The 19224-nt window shown below is 41.0% G+C and overlaps 2 protein-coding genes across 2 annotated transcripts in view; both read left to right on the top strand.

Moving 5' to 3' along the window:
- Positions 1-16297, top strand: part of LOC115518688 (olfactory receptor 8S1-like) — a 26176-nt gene extending 9879 nt beyond the window's left edge. The window contains exons 2-3 of the mRNA XM_030322245.1: positions 15490-15710; positions 15783-16297. Of these exons, the coding sequence (XP_030178105.1) occupies positions 15490-15710; positions 15783-16297 (736 nt within the window). The remainder of the gene's footprint in view (positions 1-15489; positions 15711-15782) is intronic.
- The window catches only part of ZNF641 (zinc finger protein 641), a 15639-nt gene continuing 12264 nt past the window's right edge, over positions 15850-19224 (top strand). The window contains exons 1-2 of the mRNA XM_030322469.1: positions 15850-15943; positions 18705-18913. Of these exons, the coding sequence (XP_030178329.1) occupies positions 18730-18913 (184 nt within the window). The 5' untranslated portion in view covers positions 15850-15943; positions 18705-18729. The remainder of the gene's footprint in view (positions 15944-18704; positions 18914-19224) is intronic.

Genomic DNA, 19224 nt, shown 5'->3' with positions numbered 1-19224 from the left:
TTCCTACAGAGCAGAACTAGGACTAGGTATTTTGATCTCAATACCTGTGTTTATCCTGACTTCACCACACTTTCATTTCCAAGGCCCTGATCATCCCAAAGCACCTATTGCTTAGATAGAATTCTGGATAATCTTTTTATTTAAAAAATACATCTTCCTATTGTTATTTTGGTGATATTGTAATAAATAAAATTTGGGGGTAGTTGAAAACAAGAAAGAGAAGGAAGGAAGGAAGGGAGGAAGGAAGGAAGGAATGAAGGGAGGAAGAAAAAGGAAAAATGGAAGGGAGGAAGGAAGGAAGAAGGTGTGGGTGTGGGGAAGGAGGAAGGAAGGAAAGAACTGCCCCTAGAAGAGTAGGTATTATATTTCCCATATTTAAAGAAAATAAATGTTATAAAATAGTATTAATTAACAATATGATAAAATATATTTGAAATTCATATTTTACATTTGTTTTTCATCCCAATTATCAGTACTTATTTTATTAAAAAAACATTTAATGTCTAATGTTTTGGACCAAGAACAGGGAATAAGGAGCAAGATGATTGACATATACCTTAGGGAGATTTCCACTTTCAAGGATCTTCATTCAACATTCAGTGGGCCTGATGTATTAAGTATTCAATACTCAGTGCTTGGTTTCTGGGATAAAGGTTGGGTTGGTTAATATAGTTACTCCCATAAATATTTTACCATCTGCCTAATTTTGTGTCTCCAAAGTTGGTTCCTTCTGAGTGCTCTAAGAGAGAATTGTTCTAGGCCTCCTCCCATCTTCAGTAGCCTTGGACATTCCTTAGACCCTGTCTTCCCATTGCATCCCTCTAATTCTCTGTCCTCACATGGCATTCTCCCTGTGTCTTCATATTATAATCTTCCTTCTATCCATGTCTGGCTCTGTGTCCAAATTGCCCCTTTTCCTAAGGATACCAGTCATATTAGGTTAGGGACCACCCTAATTATTAACTTGATTGCCTCTGTAAAGACCTTATTTCCAAATAAGATTGTATTCTGAAGTGCAGGATATTAAGACTTCAACATATCTTTTTTTGAGAGACACAATTGCAATTCCACCCATAATACCTTCTATCTTTCCTTTTTTTCCTGTAAAGTTTGACAAATTAGTTGCAAACCAAGTGACTGTGCTCCAGTTCATTCTGATCAATATGATTTTTCATATTGCCACTATGCTATAATGAAAACTCATTTTTTTCTTTTATTATACATTTAAGAAATGCCTAGAAAAGTAAATTCAAGTAGAGGTTATACAAGGATGAAGAAAAATAGAGTATTCCTAGAAATAAAAGTATCAGCTTTGTAAAATATGAAAAAATGAAGACAAGATATTACAAAGAGTTAAGTTGTATCTGCTCTAAGGAAAGTCCTCCAGATGGTGAGATTCCAAAACCATCATCCATGGGCTGCTGGATTGCCATATTGACTGTCATCGTATTCTACTCAGTTTTGCTTCTTTTTTGGGGGGTGGGAGGGGGCAGAGCGCAAGCAAGGGAAAGGCAGAGAGAGAGAAAGGGACAGAGGATCCAGAGCAAGCTCTGTACTGACAGCATAGAGCCCAATGTGGGTCTCAAACTCATGAACCATGAGATCACAGCCTGAGCCAAAGTTGGACACTCAACTGACTGAGCCACTCAGGTGTCCCTACACAGTCTTGCTTCTGACCAGAGAGTTCATTTTCCAGAAAAAAATTATGAGCAATGTGCTCATGCCAATGGAGTTTATTGGTTTTACCATATTCTCCATCACCCTGACGCTGCCATTATAAAATGGAAGAATGGCCTTTTGAAATCTCATTTATCATGGCAGCTGAGTGACAACACTTTGTGGGATTGAAGCAGTGTCCTACTGTAGCAGTTCTCAAATTATTTGGTATCAGAATCCCTGTTACACCATACACAAAAATAAACTCAAAATGGATGAAAGACCTAAATGTGAGACAGGAAAACATCAAAACCCTACAGGAGAAAGCAAGCAACAGCCTCTTCGACCTCAGCTGCAGCAATTTCTTGCTGACACATCCCCAAAGGCAAGGGAATTGAAAGCAAAATGAACTATTGGGACCTCATCAAGGTAAAAAGCTTCTGCACTGCAATGGAAACAATCAACAAAACTTAAAGGCAACTGATGGAATGAGAAAAGATAGTTGCAAATGACATATCAGATAAAGGGTTAATATCCAAAATCTATAAAGAACTTCCCAAACTCAACCCCCAAAGAACAAAAAATCCAGTGAAGAAATGGGCAGAAGACATGAATACACACTTTTCCAATGAAGACATCCAGATGGCCAACAGACACATGAAAAGATGCTCAACGTCACTCATCATCAGGGAAATATAAATCAAAGCCACACTGAGATACCACCTCACACTGGTCTGAGTGGCTAAAATGAACAACTCAAGCAACAACAGATGCTGGTGAGGATGTGGAGAAACGGGAACCCTCTTGCCCTGTTGGTGGGAATGCAAACTGGTGCAGCCTCTGTGGAAAACAGAGTGGAGGTTCATCAAAAATAGAACTACCCTATGACCCAGCAATAGCATTACTAGGAATTTATCCAAGGGATACAGGAATACTGATTCATAGGGGTACATTTACCCCAATGTTTATAGCAGTGCTTTCAACATAGCCGAATTATGGAAAGAGTCTAAATGTCCACCAACTGATGAATGGATAAAGAAGATGTGGTTTGAATATACAATGGAATACTACTTGGCAATGAGAAAGAATGAAATCATGCCATTTGCAGCAATGTGAATGGAACTGGAAGGAATTATGCTGAGTGAAATAAATCAGAGAAAGATAGCATATGTTTTCACTCATATGTGGATCTTGAGAAATTATACAGAAGACCATGGAGGAAGGGAAGGGGAAAAAAAATAGTTACAGAGAGGGAGGGAGGCAAACCATAAGAGATTCTTAAATACAGAGAACAAACTGAGGGCTAATGGGGGGAGGGGGAGAGAGGAAAATGGGTGATGGGCATTGAGGAGGGCACTTGTTGTGATGAGTACTAGGTGTTGTATGTAAGCGATGAACCACGGGGATCTACCCCAAAAACCAAGAGCACACTTTACACACTGTATGTTAGCCAATTTGACAATAAATTATATTTTTAAAAAAAGAATCCCTGTACCCTCTTGCACTGTTGGTGGGAATGCAAATTGGTGCAGCCGCTCTGGAAAGCAGTGTGGAGGTTCCTCAGAAAATTAAAAATAGACCTACCCTATGACCCAGCAATAGCACTGCTAGGAATTTACCCAAGGGATACAGGAGTACTGATGCATAGGGGCACTTGTACCCCAATGTTCATAGCAGCACTGTCAACAATAGCCAAATTATGGAAAGAGCCTAAATGTCCATCAACTGATGAATGGATAAAGAAATTGTGGTTTATATACACAATGGAATACTACGTGGCAATGAGAAAAAATGAAATATGGCCTTTTGTAGCAACGTGGATGGAACTGGAGAGTGTGATGCTAAGTGAAATAAGCCATACAGAGAAGGACAGATACCATATGGTTTCACTCTTATGTGGATCCTGAGAAACTTAATAGGAACCCATGGGGGAGGGGAAGGAAAAAAAAAAAAAAAGGACGTTAGAGTGGGAGAGAGCCAAAGCATAAGAGACTGTTAAAAACTGAGAACAAACTGAGGGTTGATGGGGGGGTGGGAGGGAGGGGAGGGTGGGTGATGGGTATTGAGGAGGGCACCTTTTGGGATGAGCACTGGGTGTTGTATGGAAACCAATTTGTCAATAAATTTCATATATATATAAAAAAAAAAAAGAATCCCTGTTATATTCTTAAAACTTATTGAAGACTCCAAAGGTATCTTTTTAATGTGGGTTATACCTATTGATATTTACTGTTTTATAAATTAAAACTGAGAGGGGCACCTGGATGGCTCAGTCAGTTCAGGGTCCAACTCTTGATTTTGGTTCAGGTCATGATCTCACCATAATGAGATGGAGCCCTGAGTTGGGCTCCATGTTGGGCGTAGAGCCTGCTTAAGATTCTCTCTCTCTCCCTCTGCCCCTCCCCCACTCACACTCTCAAAAATTTTTAATTAAAACTGAGAATTTAAAAAATGTTTTTCAATTCACCTAAAAATAACAATAATAAATCCATTATGTGTTAACATAAGTAGCATTTGTTAATGTTTTATTTTTATTTATTTTGAGAGAGAGAGAAAGAGAGCAAGCACAAGCAGAGGAGGGGCAGAGAGAGAGAAGGAGAGAGAATCCCAAGCAGGCTGCATGCTGTCAGTGCAGAGCCCGACTCGGAGCCTGATCTCATCAACCATGAGATCATGACCTGAACTAAAATCGAGAGTTGGAGGCTTAACCAACTGAGCCACCGAGGTGCCCCAACATAAGTATCATTGTCACTAAAATAATTATATTTTCTGAAACAAAAAAATGAGAAGAGTAGCATTGTTATACATTTTTGCAAATCTTTTTAATGTCTGACTTAATGAAGATAGCTGAACCTGTTTTTTCTGAAGTATATGAAGAATATCCTGCCTCAGACAGATACATTATTGAAAAGGGAGGAGCATTTTCAGATCTGAAACTATATCAATGATTGTTTCATACTCTGTTAAAATACATTGGTCTATATTGCATTTTGAGTAGAACTTTCATCCAGGCATGATTTTTAAAATACCATGCATTGGTCATATGAGAAATACTGGTTCCCTGATGTTCCAAATATGTATTATACAGATGTTCCAAATATTAACTTAGTTACTTAGATAATATAAAAAAATCACATCCAAAAATATCATCACCAATCTCAGAATGTTACCACTAGCAACAAATAATGTCAGTTTTATTTTTCTCTGTCATGCTTATTTATGTTGATTTTAAGAAAAAGTCTGGCAAATATTTTTTTTAATTTAAATTTTAGTTAACATACAGTGCAATATTGGTTTCAGGAGTAGAATTCAGTGATTCATCACTTACATACAACATCCAGTGCTCATCACAACAAGTGCGCCCTTCTTAATAACCATCACCCATCTAGCCAATCCCCCATCCACTTTCCTCCATCAACCTTCAGTTTACTCTTGTGGTTTGTTTCCCTCTCTCATTTCCCCCCCAATTCCCATATGTTCATCTGTTTTGTTTCTTAGATTCTACATATGAGTTAAATCATATGGTATTTGTCTTTCTCTGATTGACTTATTTCACTAGTATAATACATTCTAGCTCCATCCATGTTGTTGCAAATGGTAAGATTGCATTCTTTTTGATGGCTGAGTAACATTTCATTGTATATATGTGCCACATCTTCTTTATCCATTCATCAGTCAATGGACTTTTGGGCTCTCTCCATAGTTTTACTATTGTTTATAATGCTACCATAAACGTCAGGGTGCATGTACCCCTTTGAATCTGTATTTTTGTATCTTTTGGGTAAATACCAAGTAGTGCAATTGCTAGATCATAGGGTAGTTCTATTTTTACCTTTCTGAGGAACCTCCATGATGTTCTCCCGAGTGGGTGCACCAGGTTGCATTACCACCAACAGTGCAAAAGGGTTCCCCTTTCTCCTCATCCTTGCCAAAACCTGTTGTTTCTTGTGTTGTTAATTTTAGCCATTTCTGACAGGTGTGAGGTGGTATCTCATTGTGGTTTTGATTTGTATTTCCTGATGATGAATGATGTTGAGCATTTTTTCATATGTCTGTTAGCCATCTGGATGTCTTCTTTGTAACAGTGTCTATTCATCTCTTCTGACCTTTTTTTTTTTTTTTTCAACGTTTATTTATTTTTGGGACAGAGAGAGACAGAGCATGAACGGGGGAGGGGCAGAGAGAGAGGGAGACACAGAATCGGAAACAGGCTCCAGGCTCTGAGCCATCAGCCTGACGCGGGGCTCGAACTCACGGACCGCGAGATCGTGACCTGGCTGAAGTCGGACGCTTAACCGACTGCGCCACCCAGGCGCCCCAACTTCTGACCTTTTTTTAACTGGTTTGTTTTTTGGGTGTGGAGCTTGATAATTTCTTTATAGATTTTGAATACTAACCCTTTATCAGATATGCAAATATCTTCTCCCATTCCGTACATTGCCTTTTAGTTTTGTTGATTGTTTCCTTTGCTGTGCAGAAGCTTTCTATCTTGATGAAGTCCCAATAGTTCATTTTTGCTTTTGTTTCTCTTGCCTTCTGCAATGTGTTTAGTAGGACGTTGCTGCAGCTGAGGTCAAAGAGGTTGCTGCCTGTGTTCTCCTCTAGGATTTTAATAGTTTCCTATCTCAATTTAGGTCTTTCATCCATTTTGAATACATTCTCTCAAGTAAAAGTGCTATTCTATTTTTTTCAAAAAGTAATTACTTCAGTTCACAACTGAAATAAATGTACAGATGCTTTATCTTAAGACAACCATCCTGCTTTGTTTTTCAGCACAAGAGATTTATGCATACTTCCCATTTTGTTACACAGAAAAGTAAAAAGATGTATACTCAAGTGTCAAGATTTAATAAAATTAACATTTTTTATTGTTTCACCAAAATGTTCTCAGTGTTGCAAAGCTATTCTCCTATGTTTTCTTCTAAAGACACTAAGGAACAATTTGGAGATAACATATCTTAATAATAGTGAATCTTTCAATCCATGAACATGGTGTATCTCTCCATGTATTTAAACTTCTTCAATTTCTCTCTGCAGTGTTTTCTGGTTTTCAGTGTACAAATCTTACATATCTTTTGTTAAACTTATCTCTGAGTATATCATATTTTAAATATCATAAACTGAATTGCTTTACTTTTATTTTCCCACTGTTTGTTGCTTATTTATAAAAATATAATTGATTTCTGTATTTACCTTGTATCATGTGACCTTCTTGAATTCACTTATAGTCTAGTAACTTCTTTGTAGATTCCTCTAAATTTTCTATGTACCTGACAAGGTTACTTTTCTTTTGTAAACTATGTGGATTTTATTTTTTATTTTTGCCCTTTTTTGCACTTATTAGGGCCTCCAGTACAATGTTGAAAAGAAACAGTGAGAGCAGACACCTTTGTCTTGTTTCCAATATTAAAAAAAATTTTTTTAGTATTAGGATAATTATAGCCTCCTTAAATGAGTGAGGAATTGTCCCCTTCTCTCTTTTCTTTGTAGGTATTTTTCTTTGTAGGATTAGTATACTTTTGTTTAAGTTTGATCAGATTCACCAGTAAAACTATGTGGACCTTGAAATTCCTTCTGATTTATGATTACAAATCTAATTTCTTTAGTTGATATATTTAGATTTTTATATTTTCTTATAATTTGATAATTCTTTCAAAGAACTTGTCCAGTTCATCTAATTGTCAAAGTCATTGGCATAAAATTGTTCGTAACAGTCTTTTATTAGCTTTTATTAACTTTTGAGTCTATGAAGAATCTGTAGCGATGCACTTTTTTTATTCCTGATATTGGTAACTCATTTTTTCTTTTTGTCTAGTGGAGGTTTATTAACTTTATTTATTTTTTTAAAAAGTCTTTGCGACAACTTTTGCAATTTGGCATTATCTAATAAAGATGAATATTCACATGTTCAGCAATTCTAATCCTAGAGAAACTGTTGAACAAGTACACCAGAAGTAATTTACAAGGTGCTCACAGTAGCTTTGTTCAAGGAGGCAAAAAAAAAAAAAAAGAGTAAATAATTCATTTCCATGTACAAGGAAAAAAAAATAAATGTAGTGCCTATGCATGCACAATCATAAAAATGAAAAGTGGGATATATAGTGTATTCATTTCCTATTGTTGCATAAAAAATTACCGCAAATTTAGTAGCCAAAAACAACACAAATTTATTATCTCACAGTTTCTGTGGGTCAGAAGTCCAGGCATGGATCACTTTGGTACTCTGCTCAGGGTCTCATCAGGCTAAAATCAAACTGCGAGCCATGCTATGATCTCACCTGACACTCAGTGGTCTACTTCCAAGATCACATGGTTGTTAGAATCCAATTTCTTGTGGCTGTAGGGCTGAGGTCCCCACTTGCTTGCTAACTGACAGCCAGGGAATACTCTTAGCTCCTATGGGCTCCCTTCAGTTCCTAGCCACATGGCCCCCTCACAGTATGGCAGCTTTCTGACTTGAGGAAGTGCCCACTCCTATGGGCTCACCCCCTTAGATCAGGGATACTCAAGATGATCTCCATTTTGATTAACTCAAAGCTAACTGATCAGTAGATAATCATGGAAATGAAATTTTGTTGCCATGCACAGAACAAGAAGTTCCCAGATACCAGACTGAGCGGACGTGCAGGACTGCCTCTGCGAGAGAGCAGTAAAAGCAGGAGACTGCACATAGCCTTTATTTCATATTTTATCAGATATAAGTATCCAAGAGTATCAAAGTATGGAAAGAGAACACAAAGGATTTTCAGACATACATCTGGTGACAACGTGAAGGCATGCAGGGAGTATGTGCAGTTCCAAGGAGTGTCAGGAAATTGCAGTGGGTTCTGTTTCTTAACTGTCCTTGGGGGAGATCATGGGGCTTTGTATCTCATAATGCTAGCACGTTCAACAGCCTGAGACCAGAACATTGCTGACGTTTCAGCTATTGCCCCATTCATCCTCCAGGGCTTACAATACATTCTCTAGAAATAACTCCACAAAAATTCTACCATATTCACAAGTCCCATACATATTCAAGAGGAATGGACTACAGAGGACATATATGAGGGGGTTAGAATGTTAGGAGACATCTTAAAATTATTTTAGCACAGCCATATGATAGGCAAATAACTCTAATCTGATGGGAAACAACTTTGAGCCTGTATTATACCAGCCATTATATGCTATAGGCATTTATAATCTCAGAAGAACTTTTAAAGTCTAACTCTTTCTGCCATGGGGTATTAGATGATGCCAGGTATTTCTCTAAAATGATTCAGAAATCTGGCCTACTTAAAATATAAATTAAGAGGTAGAGATAATAGAATTAAAGATTAGGTTTTCAGTAACTTATAAATAAAATGTGTTGTAAATAAACAGCTAAATTAAGAAACTATACTATACCAATGAGAAGTCTGCTTTGAGTAAGCTTTTGTACTATAAAAAAAAAAAATGACAGTTTGAGATTACACCACTCCAAAGCTGTCCCAGTGTAATATGATATTTCACAAGTGCCATGTTGACCCAGTCTTGATGTCATGGCTAAAACTCTCAATTCTCCTTCACTGGCAATTTATCAACCCCCACCCCAAACTACTTCCCTTATCAGGCTCTAACACTCCTGGGTTACAATATACACATACCCAACTGCCAGAGGCCCCCAGATACCTACACTCAGGAACAGCTACTTCTTTCTTAGGCCCATTGAATTATTTAAAATATCTGATCCCCAGGAAGCCTGCCTGGGAAACCTACCTAACTCTATCCTGTTTGCCATACATAAGCACCTTCCTGCAGTTTCAGCTTACTGTTACCCTGTCCTCAGGTGTAACCTGCTATGCATCCCTGCACAACCGACTTCTCTCTTTGGAGCTGTAATTAACAAAGAGTTCTGCCTTTTTATCTATCTGAGTTGTGTCCCACCATCAAAAACTTCTTTAAATCTTATAAAACATCTAGTCTTACCCTAATTGTAACACCAGCTGTCACTAACTGACAGCTGCCTGCACTTGGTCCACTATTTGCACTGACTACAAATTATTTCTGCCAAGTAATACTCATTGCCAACATCTTGCTTTTGAATAGTGCTTTATAAATTTTACACCATATGCCTATATTTTTACTTAATTTATTCCTCACAACAGCTTTTAAGGAAAAGAAGAACAACATTATACTAATTTGATAGATGAGGTTAAGGCTCTGATCTGTCACCCAGAGGCACAGCCAGAATTAAAAAACAAATCTTTTGGTTCTTAATTTAGCACTATTTCTAGCATACCCTTGTGCCCACTATTTAATTTAGCACTGTCTTTTTAATTAACATGTTTCTACTTCAAGAGTACGTGAAACTATTAGCTTCTATTAAGGCCACTCCTTCCCTCCCTCTCAATATCAAGGACAGTAGGATTTGAGTGTAAGCCACAAAACTTCTTAGGCTTTGATACGACTACCACGCATTGCCAAGCGTGGTTTAGGGGATCCTCACAGGCCCGGAACTTCTGGAAAGACAGTCCCTCTAGCCTTAACTCTGTCCAAAACAGAACTGAAAGAGAGTCCACAGAGCCCAGCACACTCCTTGGTGAGACCTCACACACCTCAAGATGAGGCACACACACCTAATCTTACTCAACCCCAACCAATCTTTATACCTCACCCCTCTACTGACAAACTGACTAAGGGACCAGTCCCAAGAAGGAGGCTATAATTAGAACTGATTATCCACCCCTCCCCCTCGCCTGAGAGAACTAATCCCATCATGCCCTATATCTCTGCTTACAACACTCACCTTAAGAATCCTCAGCCTCCAGATCATCTCTCGAAATAGAGGTTCTCACCCTATTACAGTCCTCTACATTGCCTAACTTGAATCAGACTCCAACTCCCAAAACAACCTCTAAATCCTTCCATTGTGACCTTTGGTATTCAGGGTCTTTCATCAACAAAACCCCCTTTCTATAGACTGAATGTTTGTATCTCCCCAAAGTTCATGTGTTGAAATCTAATCTCCAATGTGATGGTATTTAGACGTGGGGCCTTTGGGAGGTGATTAGGTCATGAGGACAGATGGCTCATGGAATGGGGTTAGTGGCCTTATAAAAGAGGCCTCAGAAGAGAGCTCCCTTACCTCTTCCACAGTGAGAAGACATCAGAAAGCAAGTTCTCACTAGACACTGATCTTAGACTCCTCAGCCTCCAGGACTATGAGAAATAAATGTTCAGTGTTTATAAGCTACCCAGTCTACAGTATTTTGTTACAGCAGCCCAAATGGACCAAGACACCCCTATATCCTTCAACGTCTTTGATAGACGTTTCTTTATTTTCTTTATCTAGTCAAAACCTGGCTGTCCCTTAACAAAGCACGCTTCCTATGCAGTCCTCTGGAGAGGTGGCTATTTTTGCGCCTACCACTTACATACCAATACATTTCAAATGATAAACTGCAATCCATTAGTGAGTTGTGAAACTAATTTAGTGGGTAGTAAATGGAAAACTTTTTAAAATTAAGTAATAGAATAGAAACCAACAGCACACATTGCATGTGGTTAGGGTGAGTATTGTTTCATGAAAGTTTTGTTTCAGCTATATGAATGATGGCTTTACACTATCTACGGCCAGAAGTAAAATGTTCTCTTTGCTTTTCATGCTGCCTCAAGTACCATTTCCCTCCTTCCTTCATAAATAACATCCTGTATCTTTGAAGCACTTGCCATCAAACCATCTTACACAGCATGCTTCCTTGTTATTATGACCTAACATATCCTGGTCATTCTCCTTTTCTCATCAAAGCCTCCCTCAACTGGCTTGCTGTCCCATGCTCCATAACACCATCATCATTCCTGGCGACCCCGATATCCATGTGGACAATTCCATCTTATGCCCTGGGTTAGATTGCACAAGTGTGATTATTAAAATACTGAAATATTTTCATAGTTGCTGGTGCCTCCAGGACCAACACTATAGGCTACATCCATTTTGATGGATCCATGTCCATGCTAGTATTGGTAGTTAAATACTTTGGATACTATCCCTGCTGACACCCTAGCCTCTCAGCTCCTTGGCTTTCTCTTACCTGAAATGACTTTGTCCACCACTTTGGCCATTCACTTTCACAGTCATATCCTATACCTAGTTACTACCAATGACTGCAACCCCTCCCTATCTCCAATTCAAGCTCCCCACTCTACCACCTGCACCTTCAGCTCATTACATTCTAACCAATTTGTCTACTTCACTAAGACTCTGGAATAAAACTGATCTTTCATCTTATGTTTTCACTGTCCATCACCCTACTAAAGTCCTCTTTTCAATCATTATGCAGCTTCAATTCTTAGGTCTTACCATTTATTGCATTCTTACTATGCATTCAATTGTTTATCTACATCATCTCATCCTTCACAGCAACCCCACCAAGTAGGGGTTCATTTTGGCATTCATAATGGCATTCATTTTATTGATTAGTAAACAGCTTTATATACATAAATCTGCCCAAGATGATAGAAAGTGGAGGTTCTACAGTTTAAATGTCTGAACCACTATTTCCTTAACCATAGACTAGGAATAACTTATCTCTCTGAGTTGTGAAGATCACATATACAAAAAGTACTTTGTAAAATGTAAAGTGTGCTACAAATGTTAGTTATAATTATTAATTACTGGTTAGGAGACCCTTAACCTTTCTCTACATAGGAGCCCTAATCTGAAACTTCCCTCAACCCTTCTCTCTTGTTTATAGTCATGGACATAGAGGAAGTAAACATCCCCACTGACCTGTTGGTAGAAAATTCATCTCTGACACTAGTCTTCAAAACTTTGAATGGAAGAAAAGCAGTGTCATAAGTGATGGTTAGGTTCTAGTTAGCAACAGAAGGTAGGGCTTCATAATGGCCGAATAGACTTTTATAAACCAAGCTGATAATTCATTACAATCAACTGACTGATAAAAGAACTCTTATAACACAATCTTGAACTGGTAAATACCTGCATTGTACTTTCTTATTCAAACCACAGCAGAACAGGATTTCAGAAGTGAAGAAGCCAAGACTGATAGGCAAGAGACTGAGTCTTTTAAGGTCTTTCAAAGTCTATAGAGAACTTGAAACCGTAAGTGCCTGGGAACTCTCCCTGAGGCTCAGAAAGAACACTGCTGTGTCCTAAGGAACTCTATATTCCACACACTAGAATCTGGCTATGGGCCCACTTCATTCCATTCTGAGGTTCTGAACTCTATCAATAGGGCAGCCACAGGCCACCACATTTCCTTAGAATGACATGATTAGACCCATCAGGTATATTGCTTTCTTGTAATACTAAATATAATGACTCTTTATTATTTGACATGGCAAATAAAAAAACCCACATTCTCATCTTTCTATCAATTTCCTCATTTCAATTCTCCTCTACTCTAGCTAGACACCCCCACATCTGTATTCTTCATCCCACAGCATGCCACAGCAAGTCCATTTGTGTCTTCTGATTCTATCCAAGCTGTTCTTCCTACATTTTGCCATCAAGACTGATCTTGAAACTTTTCCACCAGAACGTTTTTAAAAGATGGAATTATCTACCTGAAACTCACTGCATATTTAATTATTCAACCTTGTAACATTATATAGGCATTTGGATTTGTCCATATATTACTATGAAAGCTAAGGTCTACTCTGGTGTACCAGGTTATAAGTCTAAGCCCAGGGCTCAATTTCTAATTTTGCCTTTGGCTCACTTAATACCCCAAACCCATGCTGAGATGATATCTACACTTCACAGTTTGCTGATTGATAGGTAAAGAGATGGCACATCAAAGCATAATATAGAGGTGTTTTACATTTTTCCCTGTGATGTTTAAGACAAGGTTCTGACATAAAGTATATGTTTACTAATTATTAATGGCCCACTATCATGCCATTGGGCCAGAGCCTATTTTGCCTCCTCCCCCCTTTTTTTTAAAGGATACAATCTTACACTGGTTTGTTTCCCAAAGAAAAGAGGAGAATCTGGGCTGCCTCTCCTATCTATCTATCTATCTATCTATCTATCATCTATCTATCTACTAGCTCTCCCCAAATATCCCTTTTAAGTAAAGTCAGGTCTAGGTGCCTGGTTATGTTCATTTTGTGTGGCAGAGGCAATATAAGTGTCCATTAAACCCCATTTCCTTTTCTACTAGGCACAAGCATTTTACTTCCCAGCCACCCCTGCAGTCAGGTGGGACCATGTGACTACACACCTGAATTCAGTCTAAGGGAATGGGGTGAAAATGATGTACTTGACTTCCAGGCTGGCCCCAGATATCTCCAACAGGTCCACCACAGTTCTCCCTTATCTGAGGCCCAAAGATTGGACAATTACAAGGCAACTGGTGATGATGGAGCCACAAGATATAAGCCATGTCCTTCCATGATTTCAAGGAGCAGATAGCCCACCCACTGGCCCCAACCAACCCACTACACCTGACTTATATGAAACATAAGTCTTTATTGTGTTAAATCACTAAGATAGTGGTTTTATTAGCCTACCCGATTAACACACCTTATATTTATCAACAGTGGTAACATAATGAAAAGAACCCCTGGACTTAGTTCCAGAACTCCAAGATACAAATCTTGGCTTGACCACTCCCCCCACATACCCGGTGACTGGCTCTAGAGTATACTCTATACCCTTTCCCAATTGCAGGTCTATCACATTCTCTTCTTCCTCATTATGGAGCCCTCTCTACTCTTCTGTGCCTCAAGACTTCTGTGAGGCATTCTCTGACTTCCCTCCCATACATATTTATTTCTTTGTTCCTAATGTGGAGTATACTCCTCCATTTTAGCATCTATTACATTTAACTGCAAATATTTGTTGACCTATGTTTCCAAAGACTGAGTTCTTGAAACACAGACAATTCCTTTGGGATCGCTGACTGCCAGCAGTTAGTTTTAGTGCCTGGCACATAGCAAAAACTAAATATATATCAAAGGAATGATTATCACTTATGACCTTAAAGTGAGTCATTTATTTTTTAAGTCTATAAAATTGTACAGAATTGTTGTGATAATGAAATAATGTGATTTGTAGATTATAAATAGGTTCTAATGGTAACATAGTTTATTCCTTCTCATCTTTCTCAAATTCATCTTAATGCTTCGAGGTAGCTCTGTCCAATAGAAAAATAAGCAAGCCACATATATAATTTAATAATTTTAGTAGCCATATTTAAAAGTGAAAAAAAGTAGGTGAAATTAATTTTAATAATGTATTTAACCCTATAGGGTTACCTGGGTGGCTCTGTCAGTTAAGCCACCGACTTCACCTCAGATCATGATCTTCTGGTTTGTGAGTTTGAGCCCCCATCGGGCTCTGCACTGACAATTCCGAGCCTGGAGCCTGCTTCAGATTGTGTCTCCTTCTCTCAGCCCTTCCTCTGCTCACAGTCTGTCTCTCTCTCAAAAATAAAAACATTAAAAAAAATTTTAAGAACAAAGTAATGTATTCAGTCCTATATATACCAAATGCTGCTTATTAGCTATTTGACATTTTGTTAATTCAGTCTTCCAAACCTGGTGTGTGTGTGTGTGTGTGTGTGTGTGTGTGTGTGTGTGTGTTACAACACATCTCTATTTGGACTAGCCACATACAGAGAGTTCAGCAGCCACATATGGCTAGTGGCTCCCGCAAATTGGACAATGCGGCTGCAAGGCCTACTTCAGATAGCACCTTGTCCTTGAAGTCAACCTGACGATCTCTCAAGCAGCATTAGTGACTCCTCCTCAATGCCCTCTCAAGCCCCCTATCCATGCTACCTTGAAACCTACAAGTCAAGCTTCTTGACGAATTCCAGATTGTTGCCTGAGAATTTGCTCTCACAGCGATTGTCTGACATACAACGATCGGTTATTAAATGTCGGGGTAATTAATGAACCCGTGTGCAAAGAACCCCGTGGGAGGCCGAGGGCCAGGACCGAAAATGGTCAGTCAGGGAGGGGGCGCGGGTGGGCGGCCACCGTAGGCGGGATCCGGCGTCCCAGGGCGGCGGGCGCGGAGGTCCCCGGCTCTACCGGCCTGAGCGATGGGGGGCGTGGGGGCCACGGTCCACCCCCGCCCCCGCCCCCGCCCCCTCCCCCTCCCCCTTGCCGCCGCCGCCGCCGCCGAGCCCCGGAAGCGGGCGGGGATTTCCTGTGCCCGCCCCACCCGCGCCCGCCCGGCCGCCGTCTCCGCCCGTCGCTGGCTCAGCAGCCGGCGGCTCCGACGAAGCGGAGGGCGGAGGGGAGGGGCCGGCGGCGCCCAGGAGGGAGGCACGGGCCGCAGGCCAAGCCGACCGGGGTGAGTGGGGCCGAGCCGCAGTTAGTCGCGGCTGGAGGGAGGGACGCCCGGCTTCCCGGGAAGGCGGGTGGGGGCCCAGTCACCCACGGGGCGGGGAGGAGGATCGACGCGGCCTCCGGTCGCTGCCTTAACCGGGGGGTTGGCCCCACTGACATTCTGTGTCCGGCCTTCGCCCAGGCTTCCCCGTCCCTAGCGTCGCTGTCAGGCCCCGCGGTTCCCGCCGCTGTCACTCGGGCACAGGTTACCCCGTGGCTCCTTTCTCTTGACTTGCTCTTGCCCCAGTTCACGGGAAACCTGTTTTCTGACCTCACTTCCCCTGCCCCGGCTCAGCCTCTCGGATTCTCTGAAATCTGACCCTCTCCAGGGGCACTGTGACAAGAAGAAGGGAAGAAGCAACCTTACTCCGGAGCAGGCGCCCGTCCCGCCCATGCCCCACCCGGGGCGGAGGGCAGGGTTCTCTGACAGAACGGGAGAGACACGTCCTCGTGCCCTTGGGCCACTCATTTTGATACACCGCCTTTTCCCTATTCAACAGCGCCCGCTGCAAAAACTTCTGCAGGTGGCTTGAGCCCCGGATATGTGAGGAAAAGTGAGAAATGCAAGCCCTAGAACCCAGACTCCAGTAGGCCTGGGAACATCCTGGAGCCAGGAGAAACCTGGTTAGGGCTGACACCTTAACTGCCCAGGTGCTGTCTCTGAGAGAGTGAACATGTAGGAAATGCAGTGTGAGGATAAGTAGCCACCCCCTTGCTGCTGAGATTTTTGCCAGCACTTCCACAGGTTTTCTGTAGAAAGTAGTCTCCAGTAGTCTGGAGAGGCTCACAGCTAGCCCAGTAAGCTCTGCAGAAGGAGGCTTCCCGTCAAGTGACTGTGCTGCTGGGGGGATGGAGAAATGAGTTTGAGACAGGTGTTCAGATAGTAGCTGTAGGTAAAGCCCTGAGGGAGGATGTTCAAAAGGAGCTTGAGAAACAAGGAAGACCTCCAGTGAAGGGAGGGAATTGGCACCTTATATGTTAAAAGCGAGGCAAATACAGGGGCTGGAATTCAGAAGAGAAAGCTAAAATGGAAGTTTCCCTTTATTGCTTTATGGGGAATTTTCCTTTCTCATGAGAAGCCTCTGAAAAGGAAACCTCCTAAGCTGGGAATCAGTCCAGGATGCTCCCCTGAGGCCCTGAGACTCCTTTGGACTTCTGAGATGAAAGGATAATTTGTTCCCTTCCTGTGCATTGGGCTTAGGGTTGTCACCTACCTCTCCCGTCAAAGACAAATAGGCAAGAAACTAAATGACTTGACATCTGTCATTACCTATCCTGGGCTTCTGGGTTCTTGCAAATGTCATTGAATGGGTATGAGTGAGCCAGGATAGTTCACCAAGGTTCTGACCTGTTTTTGGAAGCCTTTCATTGGCTCTGACGGCTTCGGTACTGAATAAAAATCACCACACACACACACACACACACACACACACACACACTGATGTTGCCAAGTAGAAGGGCTCTCTGTGCCATCTCATAGACTGTTTATCTGCGAGGAGGCAGGGAATCCCTTGTCAACAACACGTGAGACCTGCCCTGACCCCTAAGATGTCCAGAGAGGAGAAAAGCCCACAGCCTGGTCCTATGCACCACAGGATTATTATTAAGAATTTTTGTTATCTAACCCAAATCTCTTCTCTTGGCAGTCAAGAGAATAGACCTGTACACAGAGATAGAAACCACTTCTGTTTTCTCCTAGACAGGAGAAAACTATATCTGTTGCTTTTAACTTTTTCCCAATGGCCATATTTCCCATCTCTTTCTCCACTTTTGTTTCTTCTGATGGAACATACTCTGGCTTCTTCACACCCTTCTTTAAAATTGAATATATTTTGCTAATGAGATCTGACTGGATCTTTCCTGTCTCAGGTTCTTTCTTATGTTTCAACTCATAGGACTTTGAATTCACCGTGAGGTCATATTAGCAGCAACTATTTCCCCTTTATCCACTTTTGGTTCAAACACTTTCTCTTCTTTTTTACTTTTCTCCATCAGACATCGACTCCTCGTTGACTAACAATTTCTCCTATCTGTCAGGGTTGCTTGGGAGTTTTACCCCTGCTTTCTGAGTTATTGGTCTTTGTACCACATTTATTACCAGTTCTCATTTTCTGCATCAGAGTGAGAGGTTGTGTCCCTTTGTTGAGGCTTAAGTGAGGTGTCATTTGGTTTAGTCTCATAAGGGAGGTGTGTGCTCCTGACACACACATACCTTTGGCTGGGACTGCCACCTATAGTAGTCATTTCATTCTGAACCAATTGATGAGAATGGATTTGTGGCAGAAAAGCTTACATGTGATTATATCCATTTTTGTTGAGTGGAAGTCAGTGCATATTCTTTCCTGCATGTGTCCAGATTGCTTACTTTATTGTATTTTCAGTGGTTGAAATTAAATGAATAGCTTTTGAATTTCCAAGATTGTTCTTTTTTTTTTTTTTCAAATGAAGTTCTTACAGCCATCAGGGATATTCTGTATCTACCATGAGGTCCCCAAAATAACTGTTAGTGACTTTGCTATTTAGCACCTGCTCATTTCTTAATTTCTCCAAGAAGCCTGGCCCAGGCTTAGTTGATTGGAACACACCAAGCTTTTAAAATTCACCTTCCATCAAGCTTCTCGTACCCAGTTTCATCTTTTATCCCTAGGGCTGTTTTCCATAACTCCCTTAGGAGTATTACCCCTTTACATTTTTAATGGGCACAGCTGATAATGAATTTGTTTCAGGTCACAATTTGGGTTTGCAGCAAAGATGCTTTCAGAACAAACAGCAGTCCTGGGGACAGGATGGGAGTCAATGAATGTCCAGCTGGATGGAACAGAGCCTCAGGTGGAAAGGGGAAGTCAAGAAGAGGGGCCATGGAGAACAGCACCAGGGCCACTGGAGCACCTGTGCTGTGACCTTGAAGAGGAGCCACAGTCCCTTCAGGAAAAGGGTAAGAGCCTGGAGGGTGTGTGTGTGTGTGTGGGTTTGGGTAGCGGGGAGGGGAGAGCACAGTACAAAGAGTAGTCTCTTAATCTATGTTGAAAGCAGAGTTAAAATCCCCAAATTGCCATGGACTGAACACCATAACCAGTACCAGGACTAGTCCATTCTTCCTGCACCCTGGTCACAGAGTATAAGGAGCTCCTGGGTTCTGTAAACCATGAAACTGGGTTTCTCCCGTTTCTTGCATAATCATTCCCTCCACATGCTGCAAGTGCATGGTTAGTGGTATTGTATGTGGGAGACAAAGGAAGTGACAAC

The sequence above is a fragment of the Lynx canadensis genome, chromosome B4, assembly GCF_007474595.2.
Source record: "Lynx canadensis isolate LIC74 chromosome B4, mLynCan4.pri.v2, whole genome shotgun sequence".
NCBI classification, from domain to species: Eukaryota; Metazoa; Chordata; class Mammalia; order Carnivora; family Felidae; genus Lynx; species Lynx canadensis.
Note: the sequence above shows the minus strand (reverse complement) of the source record. Positions and strands in the feature narration are given on the sequence as shown.